This window comes from Phoenix dactylifera, chromosome 1 (assembly GCF_051530095.1).
Source record: "Phoenix dactylifera cultivar Ajwa chromosome 1, Ajwa_hap1_PhDact_Kaust_v1.1, whole genome shotgun sequence".
In the NCBI taxonomy this organism is placed as follows: Eukaryota; Viridiplantae; Streptophyta; class Magnoliopsida; order Arecales; family Arecaceae; genus Phoenix; species Phoenix dactylifera.
This window is the reverse complement of record NC_143190.1, coordinates 60686962-60703237: the sequence shown is the minus strand read 5'-3', so window position 1 is coordinate 60703237 and position 16276 is coordinate 60686962. Positions and strand designations below refer to the sequence as shown.

Sequence of the window (16276 nt, the reverse complement as noted above, 5' to 3'; positions counted from 1 at the left end):
TTAATATGTTTTTCCTTATTCAGTGATCTTGCAGATTTGCTGGAAATAATACATGTGGTATTACGTCTTATGGAGAAGCTTCAAGCACATGGAACATTAAGGGTATGCTCTATCTGTTTTTGAAACCTTTTACTTTTTTTTGGAGTGAGAGGGAGAACCCCCTAGCATTACAATTTAGGAAGCACGTATACTTAAAATCACATACTGTGTCCGTATTGTATCCGTTACAGATTATGATACTCGTCCAATACTTCTCAGATATGTGTCCAATACTTGTGCTAAGTATATTATTTTTCAAAATTTTAAAATAATTTGGATATTTACTTCATACACTTTATATACTTCCGGATACCTCCAAAAATGAGAGGAAGGGCCAATTTTATAGTTTTTTGATATTATTTAAAATATAAAGCATGGATTATGGTCTATTATTAATGACTAATGATAAGCTTGTAAAAGTTAATGCTACCATACAAAGTATGGATTATGTTATTTTGATAGCCTACTTTTTTTTATCAGCATTTCTTATATATATAAAATAAATGCATACATGTTTGTAATGGATTATGGTCTATTAATTAATGACTAATGATAAGCTTGTAAAAGTTAATGCTACCATACAAAGTATGGATTATGTTATTTTGATAGCCTACTTTTTTTTATCAACATTTCTTATATATATAAAATAAATACATACATGTCTGTATGTATATATACATATACATATGCATGCACATGTGTATATGTTTTTTGATGTAATATAGCTATATCATATCCTATTTTTCAAGATTTGTTGTATCGGTTCTTGTATCCATATCCATTCTTCATAAAATATAATTAACAGGTTCAGATTTTTAGGGATGCACCATCCAAGAACCGAACATAGACTCTCTGGTTGCCAAGCAGAGTGTTGTTGCCGTTGAGTCAAGCCCCAGTTCACAACTAAAAAGAAACTTCTAAATGATAGTACTTTGGGATGATCTTGTTCTTTTGCATGCATGAATCATAGAGTTTAATAATTAAAACCTTGTTCTAGGTTTATATTTGAAGCTATATTAATTGCAACCAGAGATAGTTAACATGGTACAGTGGATATGTTCTTTCTTAAAAGCATGTAGGTTTTATTCTTAATTATTTGTTTAGTTATTTTCTCTTTGGCTTTCAAAAGCCTCTACTAGATCATGATTTACAGTGATGGTCTTTCTTTTTAGATATGCAAACTTTAATCTGATCAAGTCCTTTATATTTTTGGCAAATGATATTATGAATTCTAGGTTTCTAAAAAATCAAGAAAGGTCAGAAAAAAGAAGACACAGAAAGAAAATGATGAAGTAGAGGCTGAAAAACTGAGAGAACATGCCAATACCTGGAATGCTGATGAGCAGACAAATGAGATTGGAAGGCCTACTTCTCAACCATTTACTAATTCAAACAACTTGGTTACCAAGGAACCTTCAGCAATATCAGTTTTTGTGGACAAGGGAGGTGCTAACCAAGAAGGCAACTCAGTCCCTAATCCTGTTGCAGAGCCTGACATGCCTTTGCAGGATACAGGACATCTTGAAGATGACTTATCTATTTTGGATAGGGACAAGGAGAATAATCCCATTGCTCTCGCATATGAAACAGCAGATTCTTCAAATGATGATCAGCTCCCTGCTACAACTGAAGTTGATTTTAACATATCCAGGTTGGTTACAAGTTTTGCGAACAATGCTGTTTTACATAATTTGTGCTGGTTGCTGAAATACTATAAAAGCAACTCTGCTAGTACAAACCACTACATCATATGCATGCTGCGGCGTTTCTGTGATGATCTGGAGATTTCTCCGATGCTCTACCAGGTAAAGTTCAAGACAAAATTAAGCCTACCGTCTGGAAGCTGAAACATGCACACGTCTTATTCATACAAGCAACACTGTGTTTTGCAGTTATCGCTCCTCACCACATTTTATGCTATACTAGCTGATGAAAAATCAACATCTAAAGCATATGCAAATATTGTAAATTTTCTCACCAAACTTGTAAGGAAGATGTTGAAGATAATGAAGAAACAGCCATTACTTTTTGTTGAGATTCTCTTTTGGAAGGCACGCAAAGAATGCCACTGTATCAATGCGGAAGCTTTAATGAGTGATATTGCCAATTTAAAGAAAGACATCAGAGTTTGGGATAATGATGAAGTTGGTTTGCCAAATGGAGGGTCAATCCAGAAAAGCATAGCGGACTCGCTTGGTGATGATGAAGCTGATCTTATACCACATGATATTCATGATCAAAGGTAAGTTATTTATGAACTGCTTCTTGAGCATGAAGAATAATTCGTTCATCTAGCATAACAATCAATATCTATTATTAGCTGTATAGTTTCAGATTATTTAACAGTTTCATTGTTAACCAATTGACTGTTTCTTTATTGTAAAGGGAGGAAATTTTATCTGACGGATCTCGTGAAGATGATCTCTGCCAAACAAAGCAAACTATGGGCAAAAGGAACAACAAGAGATCCACTTTAAACAATGAGCCTGAGAAGGACAGAAGGTTAGCAATCATCACAAGTATGCAATTGGATGTGTTTTTCATTTTTTGGCTGGTTATTTTGACTTTGAGTCAAGCATAAACTCTTGTTGATGCATCAAATGTATTTTGTCTGATTTTCAAATTACGAAAGCTTCCAAAAGGCAAATAATTCCTATTTTTGACCTAGAACAGGAGATTTAGGTAATAAATCTATGCAAAATATAAGTGTCTTTTTGATAATGTGGTTTTTGAGCTTTTCTCCTTGGAAAGATGAAATGCTTATTTCTTCATATTTCAACCATGAGGACTCAGCATTGAGAGGACAACATTGAATCAAAGCCATGTGGCCCATGTCCATGATTTTCTTTACATCCTTTCCTGTCTATTTCCTTTTTTTGAATAAGTAAAGCTTATTTTGGTGTAAACTTTCTGGATACATCAGACACAAGAGAGTTGAGCGAGAGTCCCTTGTGAGGCAACGGAGTCACAGAATTTATGAGATATGTGTTCACCATGGTATAAAAAGCCTTAATGGGTTTAGAAAACTTTGTATAAACCATGGTAGCAAATTTTTTATAAATTTGGCATAGTTAAGAGCAAGACTGCATGAAATAAGCCCATGTAAAGCAAGAATAATCATCAATGAATTTGACATAATAGCAGTGAAAAGCCTTAGAAACAAAAAGGGCAGGACTCACACATTTGAGTGAACTAGGTCAAAAGGTGAAATAGCCATGAAATTACTAGAGTGAAAAGGAAGTTTTGCATGCTTTCCAAGAACACTACCTTCATAGGATGGTTATCTAAACTAGATATAGAGCTTAAGACATCATTATGAACTAATGTAGTAAGATGAGAACCACAAAGATGATCAAGATGATGATGCTAGATCATATAAGTAGAAGAGGAAACGTGTACAAAGTTTGAGGCAGGAGAAGTGGGCATATGTAGGTGGTCCATCAAATGCACCCCATTATGGCAATGGCCTGCTCCACTCGGGCATCGAGTTTGCTGATCTTGCACAAAGAAAGAAGAGGAATCAAATAGGACAAGGCAACTATGATCATTAAGTTGAGTAGCATATAGCAGATTAATGGATAATTGAGGAATATGGAGGATGGAATGAACATAAATTGGGTGATCTTAAAACCATCCTTCAAGAGCTGAACATGAACCAAGATGAGAAGCATGTGGGGTCATATGAAACGATGCACCAGAGTCCAAGATCCAAGTGAACTGAGATATACCTGTGGAGCCAAGGGAAAGAGGCTTGAAAAGGTATGACCTGGGGGTGAAGTAGTAGTGATATGGAGCTGCTGATGGACCTGCTTGGCAAGTTGAGCGATAAACTTTGAAGAAAATGTAAATGCGGTCGAGGTACACCTAGAGCTACCATTGGATGAAGAATCAATGGCAGGCATAGCAATAATTGGCTCTGCAGTGGGAGCAGCTACAGCTTGTTTAGGGCATGGTGGTCAAATCTTACACATAATAGTGTGCCCAGTGCATTTATAGCAATCGCAAAACCTCCTTTTCATAGCATCAAGAGGAAGGAAAGTGGGGCAGGAGCTAATGTTAGTGGGTCGCATGGTCTGCCGTACCGGTCGGTATGGATCGGTACCGGCCGGTACATACCGGTACCGGACCCTACCGGTACGGTAGAGCTACATATTTCAGTACCGAACCGTACCGGCCGGTACCGATGCGTACCGGCCGGTACCGATCCGGTACCGGACCAAACCGATCAGTCCGTACCGGCTCCAATTTTTTTTTGGCTTTTAGCCCCATCGATATAGTACCGGTTCGGCTTGGTTTCGTTCGGTACCGTACCGGTACCGATGCCCACCGGTACGTCGGTACAGTCGGTACCGCGTACCTTGGTGGGTCGTGTACTGAAAGCCAAAACAGAAGTAGGCTCGCCAACTTGGGATTCTAGACTTGGGATTCTAGGATAGAAAGATGGTCTCCTCGGCCATTATGTCTGAGAAAGTTGCATCCAAAGTAGAGAGTGGATTTTGATAGAGTAGTTGACCATAAATGGTCTCAAACTCATGTCAGAGAGCCATAAGAAATTGAAAAAAGATAATGTTGACTAAAAGCCTGGCATTGCTCATTAAAGCAAGCGCAGGTTGAGCAAGTGGTGTATAGCTGATGCTAAACCAAGGGAAGGTAGGGCTACAATTCCTACATGTAGTAGAACCCCAATATAGAGTAGTCATGCTGACAAGCAGTAGCGTGCTCTTGAAAATAGAGTGCACAAGTTTGATTTGTTTGCTCATGTTGACCACAAAGATAATCTTGCGAGTCTTTAGCCATGATATTCTAGTCTTTTGTTAGAAAACTTAACCAGGAGGCAACAATATGTTGCACTAGGAAATATATCACTGTTTTCTATGGTTTAGAATAATCTTATAATAAAAACTAAGGAATGTGGAACTATCCTGAACCGTTCGGTTCGAGGTGTACTGAGCCATGCCGGCGGCAGATTGGGATGGTTTCGGCATTCAAAACGGTAAACTGACAAGAGGAGGAGAGGAAGAATGGGAGAGGAGAAAAGAGGGCGAGGGAGGGCTGCTGGAGGGGCGCTGAAGGGCACTGGAGGGCGGGAGCAAGAGCTCCGCCCTCTGAATGGGGGCCCTTTTTTATTTTGAAAATTTAAGTAAAGTCGGCAAGAGGTTTGCTGACTTCACTTAAAATTCGGCTTTTCTTTTAATTTGAAAATTTTAAGTGAAGTCGGCGAGGGTTTGCTGACTTCACTTAAAATTTTTAAAATATAAAGGGGCTTCGACAGACTCCTGTTTCGAAGAAAATAGGAGTTCGGAGGGCGAAGCTTTTGCTCTGGCCCTTCGGCCCCTCCAGTGGCCCTCACTCTCTCTCCCTCTCCCTTCTTCTCCCTCCTCTCTCTCTTTCTCTCTCCTATTCTCCCTCTCCATCACCCTCTTTGCTATGTCGGTATAGGCTCGGCATGGAATGGCATGGGGCGTACTGAACTGTGCTGCCAGCCGACCGAAAAGGGCTTCAATACTGGCACAGGAAACCTTGATAGAAACTCTGATTTGAAATTGTAGCCTTGATTGTATATTTTGAAGTTGCACGGTAATACTATTGATCACATTATACTAAAGCACCTTTTTTTTTTCTTTTGGCTTCAAATTCGAGGTGGCCATTCCACCATGATTTGCTCTTGTGATGGACAAGCATGTTTTGCAGTTGATTTTACTGTATTATACTCTGGCTAATACTTGTCAATTCTTGTCTACTTTCTCAGCTGTAGAAGAAAAAGAGTACGAGCCTTTAACAAGGAACAGGAGCTTGAGATCAAAGTCCTATTCGAAAGGTTGGTGTACAAGTAACTCTGACTGTAGAGGTTCATACTATCAAATGCTTCCCACATAATGGTTTTTTGGCTCAGTTGGTTGGACTTCTCAACAGAACTCCAGATATTTATAATTTGGAGCACTGCTGAGACTACTTTCTGTATGAGATTTAACAATACACTTGCATTTAGTTGTTTGAAGTTCTGTTCCTATAGGTTTAAGAATCATAGGAGGTGCAGTCACATGATTGCAAAAGCTTTGGATGGTGATAACACATACACTGCAGCTCAAGTTTCTCGTAAACTCAAGCAACTTGGTCTGCTTGCTCCTCAAGAAAAGAGGTCAACTAATGTTGAGAAACTCTCATGCAATAAGGAAATCATTGACAGAGGAGAGCAGTCTGATGAAGAAACTTTACTAGCAATTAAACTAAGGTAAATTCTATGCGGCACTTGTCTGTACACGAATGTAGTTGTGCTGAGCATTTTTGTTATTTGCATTAAATATGAAAGTGTTTATTGGGTGCTACTTCTTGGCCATGTGTAATGAACATGGAGGTGGAAAAGACTCTGGTAGCTTGTATCATCTATATTTTTATAGATGGAATAATGAGTCAAATTGTGGAAATGTCAATACAGTGATGACCAGTAACACTCTGTTTTATATGATTACAATTAGTTGGGTGCTCATACATCTTCCTTCACCATCCCTTCCTACTGACGATTGATTCAAGCTTTCTGACACATCACCTTGCATTGGGGAAAATTGAAAGCAAATTTGTTTAGGAAGCCATGGTTTTCTGACATCTGACCTAATCAATCCATATAAATCATGCTGCTGGTCTAAGAAGAGTTTATTTTGCTCATGTAGAAAACCTGTTCTAGATTATCCAACTCATATAAGCTTTGTTCCTGATATATGCAATTAGCTAACCCTGCTGCGAATTATATATGTTAACTGTATTTGGCTAATCTCTAACTTTTATGTTCCCTTAGAAGCCAAAGAACAAAGAGCAAGCTGTTAGTGAAGGAGACTCCAATGACAAGCATATCTCAGCATAAAGAAACATCTACAGGGCAAGATTCTGATTTCAAGACTTTAAGCACCATATTCAAGTAAGTTAAAAATATTTTTTTATCCCAACCTTTCTTTTTTCTCCAACTACATTTATCTAGTGAGTAAACATTGCCTACAAGCCTTGCTTCTGCTATTTTGAGTCAGCTGAATATGCTGAAGCCAAGGAAGGAAAAGTAAATCATTCATGAAGGAGGGTACAATTGCTAGCATCTGTCACCACATGGAGACATCAGTGGAACGAAATTCCAATGATGAGACTTTAAGCACAATGTTCAAGCGTGCCGAGTTTCTTTTATCCCCAAATAAACTAATTTTCAGTTTCATTCATGCAAGTATCAGTCTTCTTTCTTTCTTTTTTTTTTTAAATCTGCATACGAGCTTGATGAAACGCACCAGGAATGATCATGGGTAACTATTTTTGAAGGAGAGGGTTATGAGCCCTCCCTAGATTTTATTAGAGTTTATTACAAGTTTGAGCAACAAATAATATATATTTGGCAATAAATAACAGTTTGTTATCCAGATCTCTTGTTCATTTTAAGGATGTTTTTCTTCCACTAGTTACAATGCACATGCAGGTGCACTTGGTTTCAAAGGCTTTTAAGATTTGAGATAGTTTAATTAAAATCTAAATTCTAAAAATATCTGGAAAAATTATTTCAAAAAATCTAAAAATAATTAACTCGTGATTATTTTTCTAATGTGTTAAATTTCACCTTTGTCTCATAGCTCAAAAGTATGTTTTAGCTCCTCTGTTAAAAATTTTGAGTCTAGATATTTTAGAAGTTTCTGAATTTTTACTTTCTTGCCAAATTGAAATTTGTATCACCTGTTGATTAAGAAGATCTCCCCTCTTTTTCTTATTCTCAAACTCTAGCAATTTTACAATTCCTTCCTCTACAGAAATCTTGCATGTTTTCTTAGGACTTCAAAGGGAGTAATTTAATTAGAGTTGCTATCTAAATGTTTTAGATTTTTGATGGAATAATTTGCTTAGGGCTGTTTTTGGGATTGAAAAATTGAGAAATTAAGATTCTTTTATATAGTTTACGGATTAATAAAGAAAATCATCCATAATTTCCAAATGCTTATGTCCTAGTTGACCCATTAAATCCACACCTTGGCCAAGATTCAAATATCTTCTGAGTATTTCGTCAACAACTTAAAATTGTTGGAAAATTATAATATGCTTGATTAATTTGTCAAAAATATGATAGTCTTTGTTGACCTACTTGAAATAAAACAAGTTTACAATTTTGCCGCCAAAATTCACCCTGCCTTTTAATTGTTCACAAGCACCCTATGATTGGTTGCAACTTTTCAGATGCACGAGCATTACCTTTCTTCAGGGTCCACTTTTCTTATATAAGGTGCAGACTAGAGATCAGCCCAAGCCTTAGAGGCAGCAACTGAAGCAGGTTTTATCCACTTTTTGAATCACACTTGTTTGGGTCAGGTTGTGTCAACTTCTAAGTTTAAAAGCAACTTATATAATCAAAGGTCTTTTAACTCATACTGCATTGATTAGTTAGCTATGTGTGACTGAATGGTTCAGGTTTTGTCGGGTTTTAAACTTAAAAGCAACTTATATAACTGGAAGTCTTTTAACTCGTACCACATTGATTAGTGAGCTGTCTGACTGGATGTATTTAATACAAAGTCTTGTAGATTGTGCAGGGCATGTATTTTTGAAGATTTTTATCCTAAAACTTGTTGCTTAATACAGCACTTCATAGTTCTGAACTGCAAATACTCCCACATACAAGGTATTCTTTTGTAAGCCTAATTTTCTAATTAGCATCATATACTGATAAGCAGATGCACTGTAAATTTCATTGCTAATTCCATGAGCTTTGATGGATTAAAGACACTAAAAACCTAGGTTTAATTTGCAACACAACAGAACAGTAGTCACTCCATGATATATTATTTTATAGCTCATAATAGTGCTCCCTGGTAGCACTCATAATTTATATTGCTAATCATATCTTCCTTGGAAGTGCATTGCTACTGAAACTGACACAGTAGGATATTTTGAAAATGCTTTGTCATCTAGAAACTGCAGCTAATAAAGGTCTATTGGTCTTTTTCCAGAGACATGGTCTCGCAGCATGAGTTGGGCCCATCTCATAAAGGTGAACATGAAGCGGTTGTTTTTGCTGCTATGGATGATAGGTTTCAGGCTGAGCTGGATAACCTTGGTAATAGAGAACAAGATGGAGTCAATGAGTTGGAGGACTTGGTCGACTCTGGGGATGATTTACTGGCTGTGCCCAAAAAGATTGGATTCAAAAGGAGCCTCAAGTTAGTTGTTGATGATGAAGATGATTAGTGAAACAGATCGTGTATAGTTAACATATGAAGAAGTTAAGGAGAATTTTGTGTTGGCTTGATTCCAATTAGGCCTCCCCCGTATGAAGCATCAGATTATGGAGACATTAGTCTAACTTGTGAAGTGCAGAAAAGAATGGAGCAATATTTCACAAGGTTTTCTGTGTGACAGGAAGCTTACAGCCTTATTGCCTGGTCTGACCAGATTGATTTATAAAGCCAAAGGATCCGTTGTAGTGGCATTCTCAATCCAAGTTCGAACAGCTGCATGACAATACTAATTTTGCTTGTAATGAACCGAGTGGAAGCATGTAGCTAACCCCAAGCAATTTTAGTGAAAATGTAAAGTAATATAAATATATAAAACATATTTTTGACAGGGATATCAACCCTAAACTGGGTGGGGGTTTGTATGCAGCAGCATTGTTAAATCTTGTTCGTTCTCATTTTCCAACTTCTGTATAAAAGAAGATTTTTTAAATATTTTGATGGTCATTGCTGAATGTTTTGCTCTTCATCCCATGTCTTACCATCAATTTTTTGTATGGGCCTTGCTGATGTAATGATGATCCATAAAGGTATGATGTATCTGGGTTCCATGGACTGGCTTCACTAACAGCACCTTGTGAAATCCTGATTCTGCTGGACAAGCATCATTGTCTCAATCACTGTCGTTATTCGCTTCTTGGGATCTTGATCTCACCGTGGAGGTTGGGAAGGGGGGCAGAGCAGAGGAAAGCCGAGACTGTTTGGCATCCCTTGGGTGGCGGGGATGGGGTGGTGGCTCTTCGACGTCAGCTCAGAGGAGTTTATCTTGCCTGGCTTGGAATGAATCTGTTTAATGTCCGGCATCCTGCTCCGAGTTCCAAATTATCTTTTTAATAGATCGAGTGTCAAATGCACTGAAACTTGAGGTATGCAAAATGATGGTTTTGCAAACTGATGGTGACGGTTTCCTCTATTTTTTGTATTTTGAACATTTATTGTATTTAATAATTTTTATTACCAATGATGGCTGGCATCGGTGAATGGCCGACTGTTGATGGGTTTAATGTGTGGTTGGAGGCCTGTTTTATAAGCTGTGCTTTTTTGATTTTGTTGAGTGACTAGAAATTCTTGTTGTGGTGGTAGCATGTTTTGATCGACTGTGGCCAAATAAGCTAGCGCTCAGTTTCTTGATCGTAGATCACCTACATAAAGTTGGAGGATGTGGGATTTGTTGCCAAAATTTGAGAATTGGTGACGGTCCTTTTTTTTTTTTGTTTTTTGACAGGAGCACTTAATTCAATCGACCATTTTGGATTGCATTGTTGAAGTTTCCACTTTTCAAAGGGAACTTTGAATCAAACCTCCATTTCTGAGTGTGAATTAGTTGGCAATAAAAGGTTAAATACATGCCCTGCACTTTTTGCTTCTCTTTATGTGAGAAAATAACTGATGCTCATTATGATTCCAAAGAAGCATGACAGAACGAGAAAAGTTGATTGTTCTTTTAAATAGCTGATTGCTTTTCTGAGTTGTGGAAACAAAAAGAAACTTTGTGAAAAGGTGTCTGGATACGAGGACCAGTTGAAGACAAAGGAACTGAACCAAGAAGGAAATTTAGCAGTAAGCTGAAGTTTGTTAGACAAGCAAAGTCAAAAGATTATGATTGATTTCCTCTGGCTGCGGTCAATGAAACTTTTGTTTCTTATTCCACTCTTTTATGATCTTTTTTACAGGAATTGTCAGCAAGAAGATTGGCGTTTCCATCCATAATGTCCCCTTCTAACTTGCAGACTCTCGTTTAAACTTCGCCATCTTTGCAAGAGCATCAACTGCATCAACCAAGTGATCAAGTCGAGCCACAAACTCAATGAGCAGGGAGGTGAAAGTGGCAAGGGACAAAGCTGCAGTACTTTCCAGAGCCCGCATTCGTGGAATCATGTCAGTATCAACGCCTCCATCTTCAAAGTCGTCCACTTCTCTTGAAGGCCACGAATAGAGCCTCCTCTGTTGCTTCCTCATAGTCTCATGATACGACTCAGCTTGCGTAGGCACTGCAGGATTTGGATTGGGTTCACCATCGCTGCTTACTTTGGTAAAGAGGCCAGAGAAGTCTTCAAGGGTTAAAGTGTTAGAAAGTTTGTCAGTTGGTTTGGCAGGGCGATCATAAAAATTATGTGTTGAGGTTAAGAGATAGGAGTGCAGGTCAATGGAGCGCTGCAGACAACCAGTAGAGCTATGAAGACGTTTTAGCAGGCTTGGGTGAAGGCTGCACCTCATGTTGCTTATGTCATTTCCCAAGCTGCGAAGCAGCTCTGCTGCTTGGCTTGTGGCATCGAGGATCTCTGACTGGAATGTGATTCTAAGATTGTATGGTGCCTGCAAGAGTAACACATTATTGTCAGTCCCATCTGACACTAATCCTAATTGGCTTTTAGTTGTCCTATTCGACGTTTATCATGTTATTGATTCTTTGCTCAAATATTCAACTATGGCGTCAAATTTTTCTGTTTCTAAAGTTGTAGCTGAAGAGTCCATAAGGTAATTAGTTCCCCTTTTCATATGTTACGCAGAGGTAGTCCACCTTGGACAAGTCGAGGTAATAGAGCTACTGTGTCAATCAGTCTGAAGGCTTGTACCTGAAGATTGGAACCTTATTTGTTAGTGGCCTTGACCCGGTGGTGTCATTTGATTTAGGGTTCTTGGAATCATATCATTGCAAGCAACCAATGACGTGATTCCGTCGCTTGTCACTGCATTATGCACCGTAGATCCCTCCTTGGTGACCAAGAAGGGAGACCTCTGGTAGGATGATAGAAATGGTGATCTGCAAGTATCTTGTGATGCCATGCATTGCAAATTGGCGCATGTCAGCTGCTCATTTTCAGATGCAGTGTATTGTATTGTTTTGACCTTATTAAGGTGAGATTGTCAAATAATCGTTTGAAATGAGTCCTAGGTCCAAGATGCATGTAGATGATTTCAGCTGTGAGACACATCATATGCAGCATGCTAGGGCATCCAGTAGTCCTCTGTACCTATGAATCAATACCCCATCTTGCATGCGATAGCATTAGCCGGCGCTTTGCAGTTGCACGTAAGCAGCATGCCCTAATATATGGGTTCGGGTTCTATCTTTCATGCGAAAGAATAATTTTTCTTCTTTTGCAATATTAACTGTTGGATCATGCCTCGTATGGATCTCAAAGCACTCCAAACTCTCTCTTTCATCTGCCTGCACAAATCTTATAGCGGCTATTGCGCAATCCAACATTGCACAAAAGTAAATCATTTTTTTGTGCGAAAGATACAACCCGAACCTCAATATATGGCTCATATATAGCACATCACGGCTGTTTGTAATCATAGGCAAATAGCTTGCAGTGTTCCTCTTGGAAACACAAAATTCCAAGACAATCATGACTAAAATTTGTAAGAAATGATCTCTCCAAGAACTAAGTGGGTTCATCAGATATCAAACTATTCTCTCTTATTATATCAGTGGAGAATGTCTCTACTAATGTAGCACAAACACATATTGAGGGCTCGACGTCTTTTGTCTGCGCTCTTGGAATTCATCTCTTTTGAGAATAATTTCTAACTTAATTCACTTGAAATATAACAAACAAGCTCGTCATGGCTTTTCTGCTATTTAAAGCACATAAAAATTTCAATATAAAATGAATTTTACTTCAAATAGCACACAACCTCGAAAATTTATGAATGAAACTTTTCTTTTTAATTAGTCATGTATTCTTGCTTGCAGCTATATGGAATGTCTATAGCTAAGATAAGGAGAACTCTTTTATAAGTAAATGTTCCCTATTATAAATGGAATCCACAGAATCATGATCGATATATGCATTTGATCTTAACCATTCATGATATACATTGAAACGAAATTCTAAGTAATAGAATGGAGGAAGAAGGGGACTACAACAAGACGCTTAGACGCGTGTATCTAATTATACTTTGTCCACCATATATCATTGGTATCCATTGCCAAATAAGTATTGAAGAGAAAAAGTAAACAGAAGACTGGGTAACGAAACCTGTATCTCTGAATGCAGGCAGCCATGCAACGCTATCATCTCATAGGCGCAGTGCCGGAGCACTGCAGCCACCTTGATGTACTCGGACCATGGGTAAGAGAAGTGCCAAAACCTTCCATGTGGTGGCTCCCATTTTGCCGAGCTTGCCTATGGAAATGGATCCAAAAGCAACCAACGTTCTTATCGGTTTACTTTGTTAAACCCCAAAAACTAAACATAATGAGCTGATCAAAGAAAAGATTACCAAAGAATCTAATCTTGCTGCCTCATTCAATGTTTCTCGACATTTCTTGTAGGCAGGTTCATCAGGGAATTCATCAATAACTGTCTTCGAGAACTCTGGGTGGTCCGATCCATCATCTCTTAAATACTTCTGTACACATTCTAAATGCAAACAAGTGGATGCAATAAAATGTTAAAGAAATCTATAGCATTATTTTAGGTGGTGGCTGCCAGGGAGAGTAGTCTTAAGGATTAAGACGTGCTGACCTTCGAGCGAGTCAGCGACAGAATTAAAGCTGTTGACGAGCTCCTTGTGAAGCTGCTCACCAGCCCACATCGGACAGATGAGGACATTCACAAGGATGGCGACAAGCCCTCCGATTGCGATTGAGTAAAGTCGTTCCATGGCAGTCCTCATTGGGTTGCCCATGCGGTAACCGGAGACGATGATGAGGCAGTACGTGAAGAGGGTGACTCTGAAGCCATACTCATAGGGAACAAGAGATGGCCACAGCTTCATGAAGGACGTTATAGCTCCTGCGTTTATGTGCATGGTGTCGTGGATGCTATTGAGTTTAATCAATGAGAAGACGAATGGTGGAGATTGCGGAGAAGAAAGAAAACTTTGATCATCATGGGCTACTTATCATACTCTACACTAATTAAACGTACCAACAAGGAAGATGCTTAGTCCAATGACATATGGCTCTGCAACGTGACCACTGTGCACAGCTATTTCTATCACCATGATTGCAAAGATTCCAGCAAGCAAGCTTCCAACAGCTCGATTGAATCCTCGGTTGAAGGTGGCACCTATATACGTAGATAAAACCATAACTTATTAAACACTCTCAATGATGTCCAAAAGCGGTACATGCTTGATGCCATTAATTGGAAGGAGGGGTGAAAAAGAAAAGGGAAAAAATGATACATGCATGTATTAAACTGTATTATTTGTAAATGCTATATATAAACTATGCGCAGATTTAAGATAAGTGAGGCCTTCAACTAAAGTGAGCATAAGACTGTCCAGGCAATGAACTATACTTACCGACAGTATATTCGAACATAATACCGACAGTGAGGATGGACCAGATGATGTTGGTGCCAAATACCTTGAAAGGCGCTCGTACAAGTATCAACAGTGACACAAGAAGCATGGCAAGGCCCACCTTTAGTGCAAAGATCGCCCTGTTTGTGTCCTCCTTGGCAAACCCCCACACATCTCGAACCCATTTGCTCAGGATGAAGTCCTTACCGACACTGGATTTCTTGAGGAATCCGGGCAGCACGGCATTCGGCGACAAGGTTACGTCGATCTTGATGCAACCATTCTTGCCATTCATTCTCCACTGCAGCGATCAAAAGATGTACTGGAGCGGAAAGGATCTTAGGAGAGCAATGCTGCTAGACTTGGATGGCCGCTCCTGGAATGGAAGAGATCGTTGGAAGGAAGTGTGAGAATTTAAAGTGAGTGGGCTTCGCCCGGTGGTGCAAGTAGGGCGAAGGGAAGAATAGTCATGGTGGCCTGGGAGCGAGAGATATGATGATATAATGCAAAGAATAATACCCCATAAATAATAGAAGAGAACACGGATTAGAGAACTGGGAAGGGCGAGGCAAAGATGCCCGAGCTCAATAATGTCAACATTGGTGGGGGAATTAGAATCTACCACCCGAGCGTTAAAACAGCGTCTCTTCGCCACCGCATAATTTTAGCCAGCATCTACTTCAAGCTTGGATTCGCAAGCGAAGCTGCACGTGCCGGGCGCATGCGTGAAACAAACACGATCTTTACGTGTGGGCCATTAGCGAATCCAGGAAACCAGGCCATCTAACTCGTTACCGGAAACCAGGAGCTTCGATGAATGCTTGCACTACTCCGAGCTTGCTGAAAATATCATTAAGATTTCAATCACAAGGTGTCACACGTGTGTGATTGTGTACATGCGAAGAGAACTATGTCATGCAGTAATTAAGATGACCGTGCTTGGTGCAGGTGTTTCGGAATAATGTCTACTTCTGTTGGTGGTACTCGGAGGAGATTGTTCGGTTGGTTTGGAGCATGAGATGCTCGGTCCATGCCATGGAGATCTCTACACGACAACGTCATAAGAATAAGAATCATTCTAGAATAAGAATCATTCGAGGGGGCTGCCTGGAGACCACTAGCATCAGAATCTTCAAGATGCTTGGAGACTAAACTGGAATATTTTAAGCTGAGAAGATTTTGTGGGAAAAATATTTGGATGATGGGATTTCGACCAACATAAAAACAGGATAAGCATCTCAGCGGCGCAATCTGAGCTGGAAGCAGCGGTGGAAAACTTCAGCAAGAAAAAATCCCATTTCTTCCAGGCTTCGTGAAGAATATTGCATTGTCAGAGGAAATTTCCTCCTTCTCTGGCTCTCATTCTGGGCATCTAAAATTGTACCTGGGACAATACTGAGGACACAAAAGTGTAAATCCATTGGAAATCAGCCACTAAAGACTTTTGCAAAAAGACCCTTGCGGATGGTTACAAGTACCTGGACGGAACAAGCAAAAAGTAGAAGTCCAAGAGGTCTGAGCTCAAGTCCTTGTTGCCCTTCATCGGGTGACTAAGTTGAGCACCCGATAAGTGAATATGCTTGCGAGACCACATCATGGCTTTTAAGATTAAATAGCTTAGATAAAACAAGAGGCCTCGCTGAGCTCCCATCTTGAAGAAGAGAAGTTCGTCGTTCAGGACAGCGAACTGATTTCACAATGTCCAATTCATGGTTTTTCTA

The 16276-nt window shown here is 39.3% G+C and overlaps 2 protein-coding genes across 12 annotated transcripts in view; one reads left to right on the top strand and one right to left on the bottom strand.

The window, feature by feature from the left end:
• ATIM (timeless family protein) overlaps positions 1-9728 on the top strand; it is a 31943-nt gene extending 22215 nt beyond the window's left edge. For 2 of the 9 annotated variants that reach the window (XM_088708441.1, XM_088708473.1), the window contains 9 exons: positions 24-102; positions 1275-1844; positions 1932-2281; positions 2425-2541; positions 5789-5857; positions 6029-6271; positions 6833-6952; positions 8583-8680; positions 9009-9728. In XM_088708441.1, coding sequence (XP_088564567.1) covers positions 24-102; positions 1275-1844; positions 1932-2281; positions 2425-2541; positions 5789-5857; positions 6029-6271; positions 6833-6952; positions 8583-8680; positions 9009-9223 — 1861 coding nt within the window. In that variant the 3' untranslated portion in view covers positions 9224-9728. Of the gene's footprint in view, positions 1-23; positions 103-1274; positions 1845-1931; positions 2282-2424; positions 2542-5788; positions 5858-6028; positions 6272-6832; positions 6953-7033; positions 7240-8582; positions 8681-9008 lie in introns of those variants that run through there. The other 7 variants (XM_088708443.1, XM_008803832.4, XM_088708447.2 and 4 more) reach the window with 7 other exon arrangements.
• Positions 9729-10814: 1086 nt separating this feature from the next.
• LOC103716004 (aluminum-activated malate transporter 9-like) lies at positions 10815-16233 on the bottom strand. Of its 3 annotated transcripts, XM_088708479.2 has the most exons (9): positions 16034-16233; positions 15525-15950; positions 15075-15395; positions 14556-14931; positions 14177-14317; positions 13772-14041; positions 13527-13666; positions 13283-13429; positions 10815-11609 (listed from the first exon to the last, which is right to left on the bottom strand). In XM_088708479.2, the coding sequence occupies exons 4-9, from the start codon at positions 14848-14850 to the stop codon at positions 11013-11015; spliced, it is 1590 nt and encodes a 529-aa protein (XP_088564605.2). In that variant the 5' UTR covers positions 14851-14931; positions 15075-15395; positions 15525-15950; positions 16034-16233; the 3' UTR covers positions 10815-11012. The 3 variants fall into 3 exon arrangements, with proteins under 3 accessions (XP_088564605.2, XP_008802052.3, XP_089782359.1); XM_008803830.5 differs by having other exon boundaries at positions 15075-15950; XM_089926233.1 differs by lacking the exons at positions 15075-15395; positions 15525-15950; positions 16034-16233 and having other exon boundaries at positions 14556-14995.
• Positions 16234-16276: the final 43 nt, after the last annotated feature.

Bases quoted from the DNA above. Each gene is read 5' to 3' on its own strand.
- LOC103716004 (XM_008803830.5), bottom strand. From the start codon at position 14,850: ATGAATGGCAAGAATGGTTGCATCAAGATCGACGTAACCTTGTCGCCG. The intron at 14,318-14,555 runs GTAAGTATAGTT...CTACGTATATAG, and splicing joins TATGTTCGAATATACTGTCG to GTGCCACCTTCAACCGAGGA. The intron at 11,610-13,282 runs GTTTCGTTACCC...TTACTCTTGCAG, and splicing joins GCCTGCATTCAGAGATACAG to GCACCATACAATCTTAGAAT.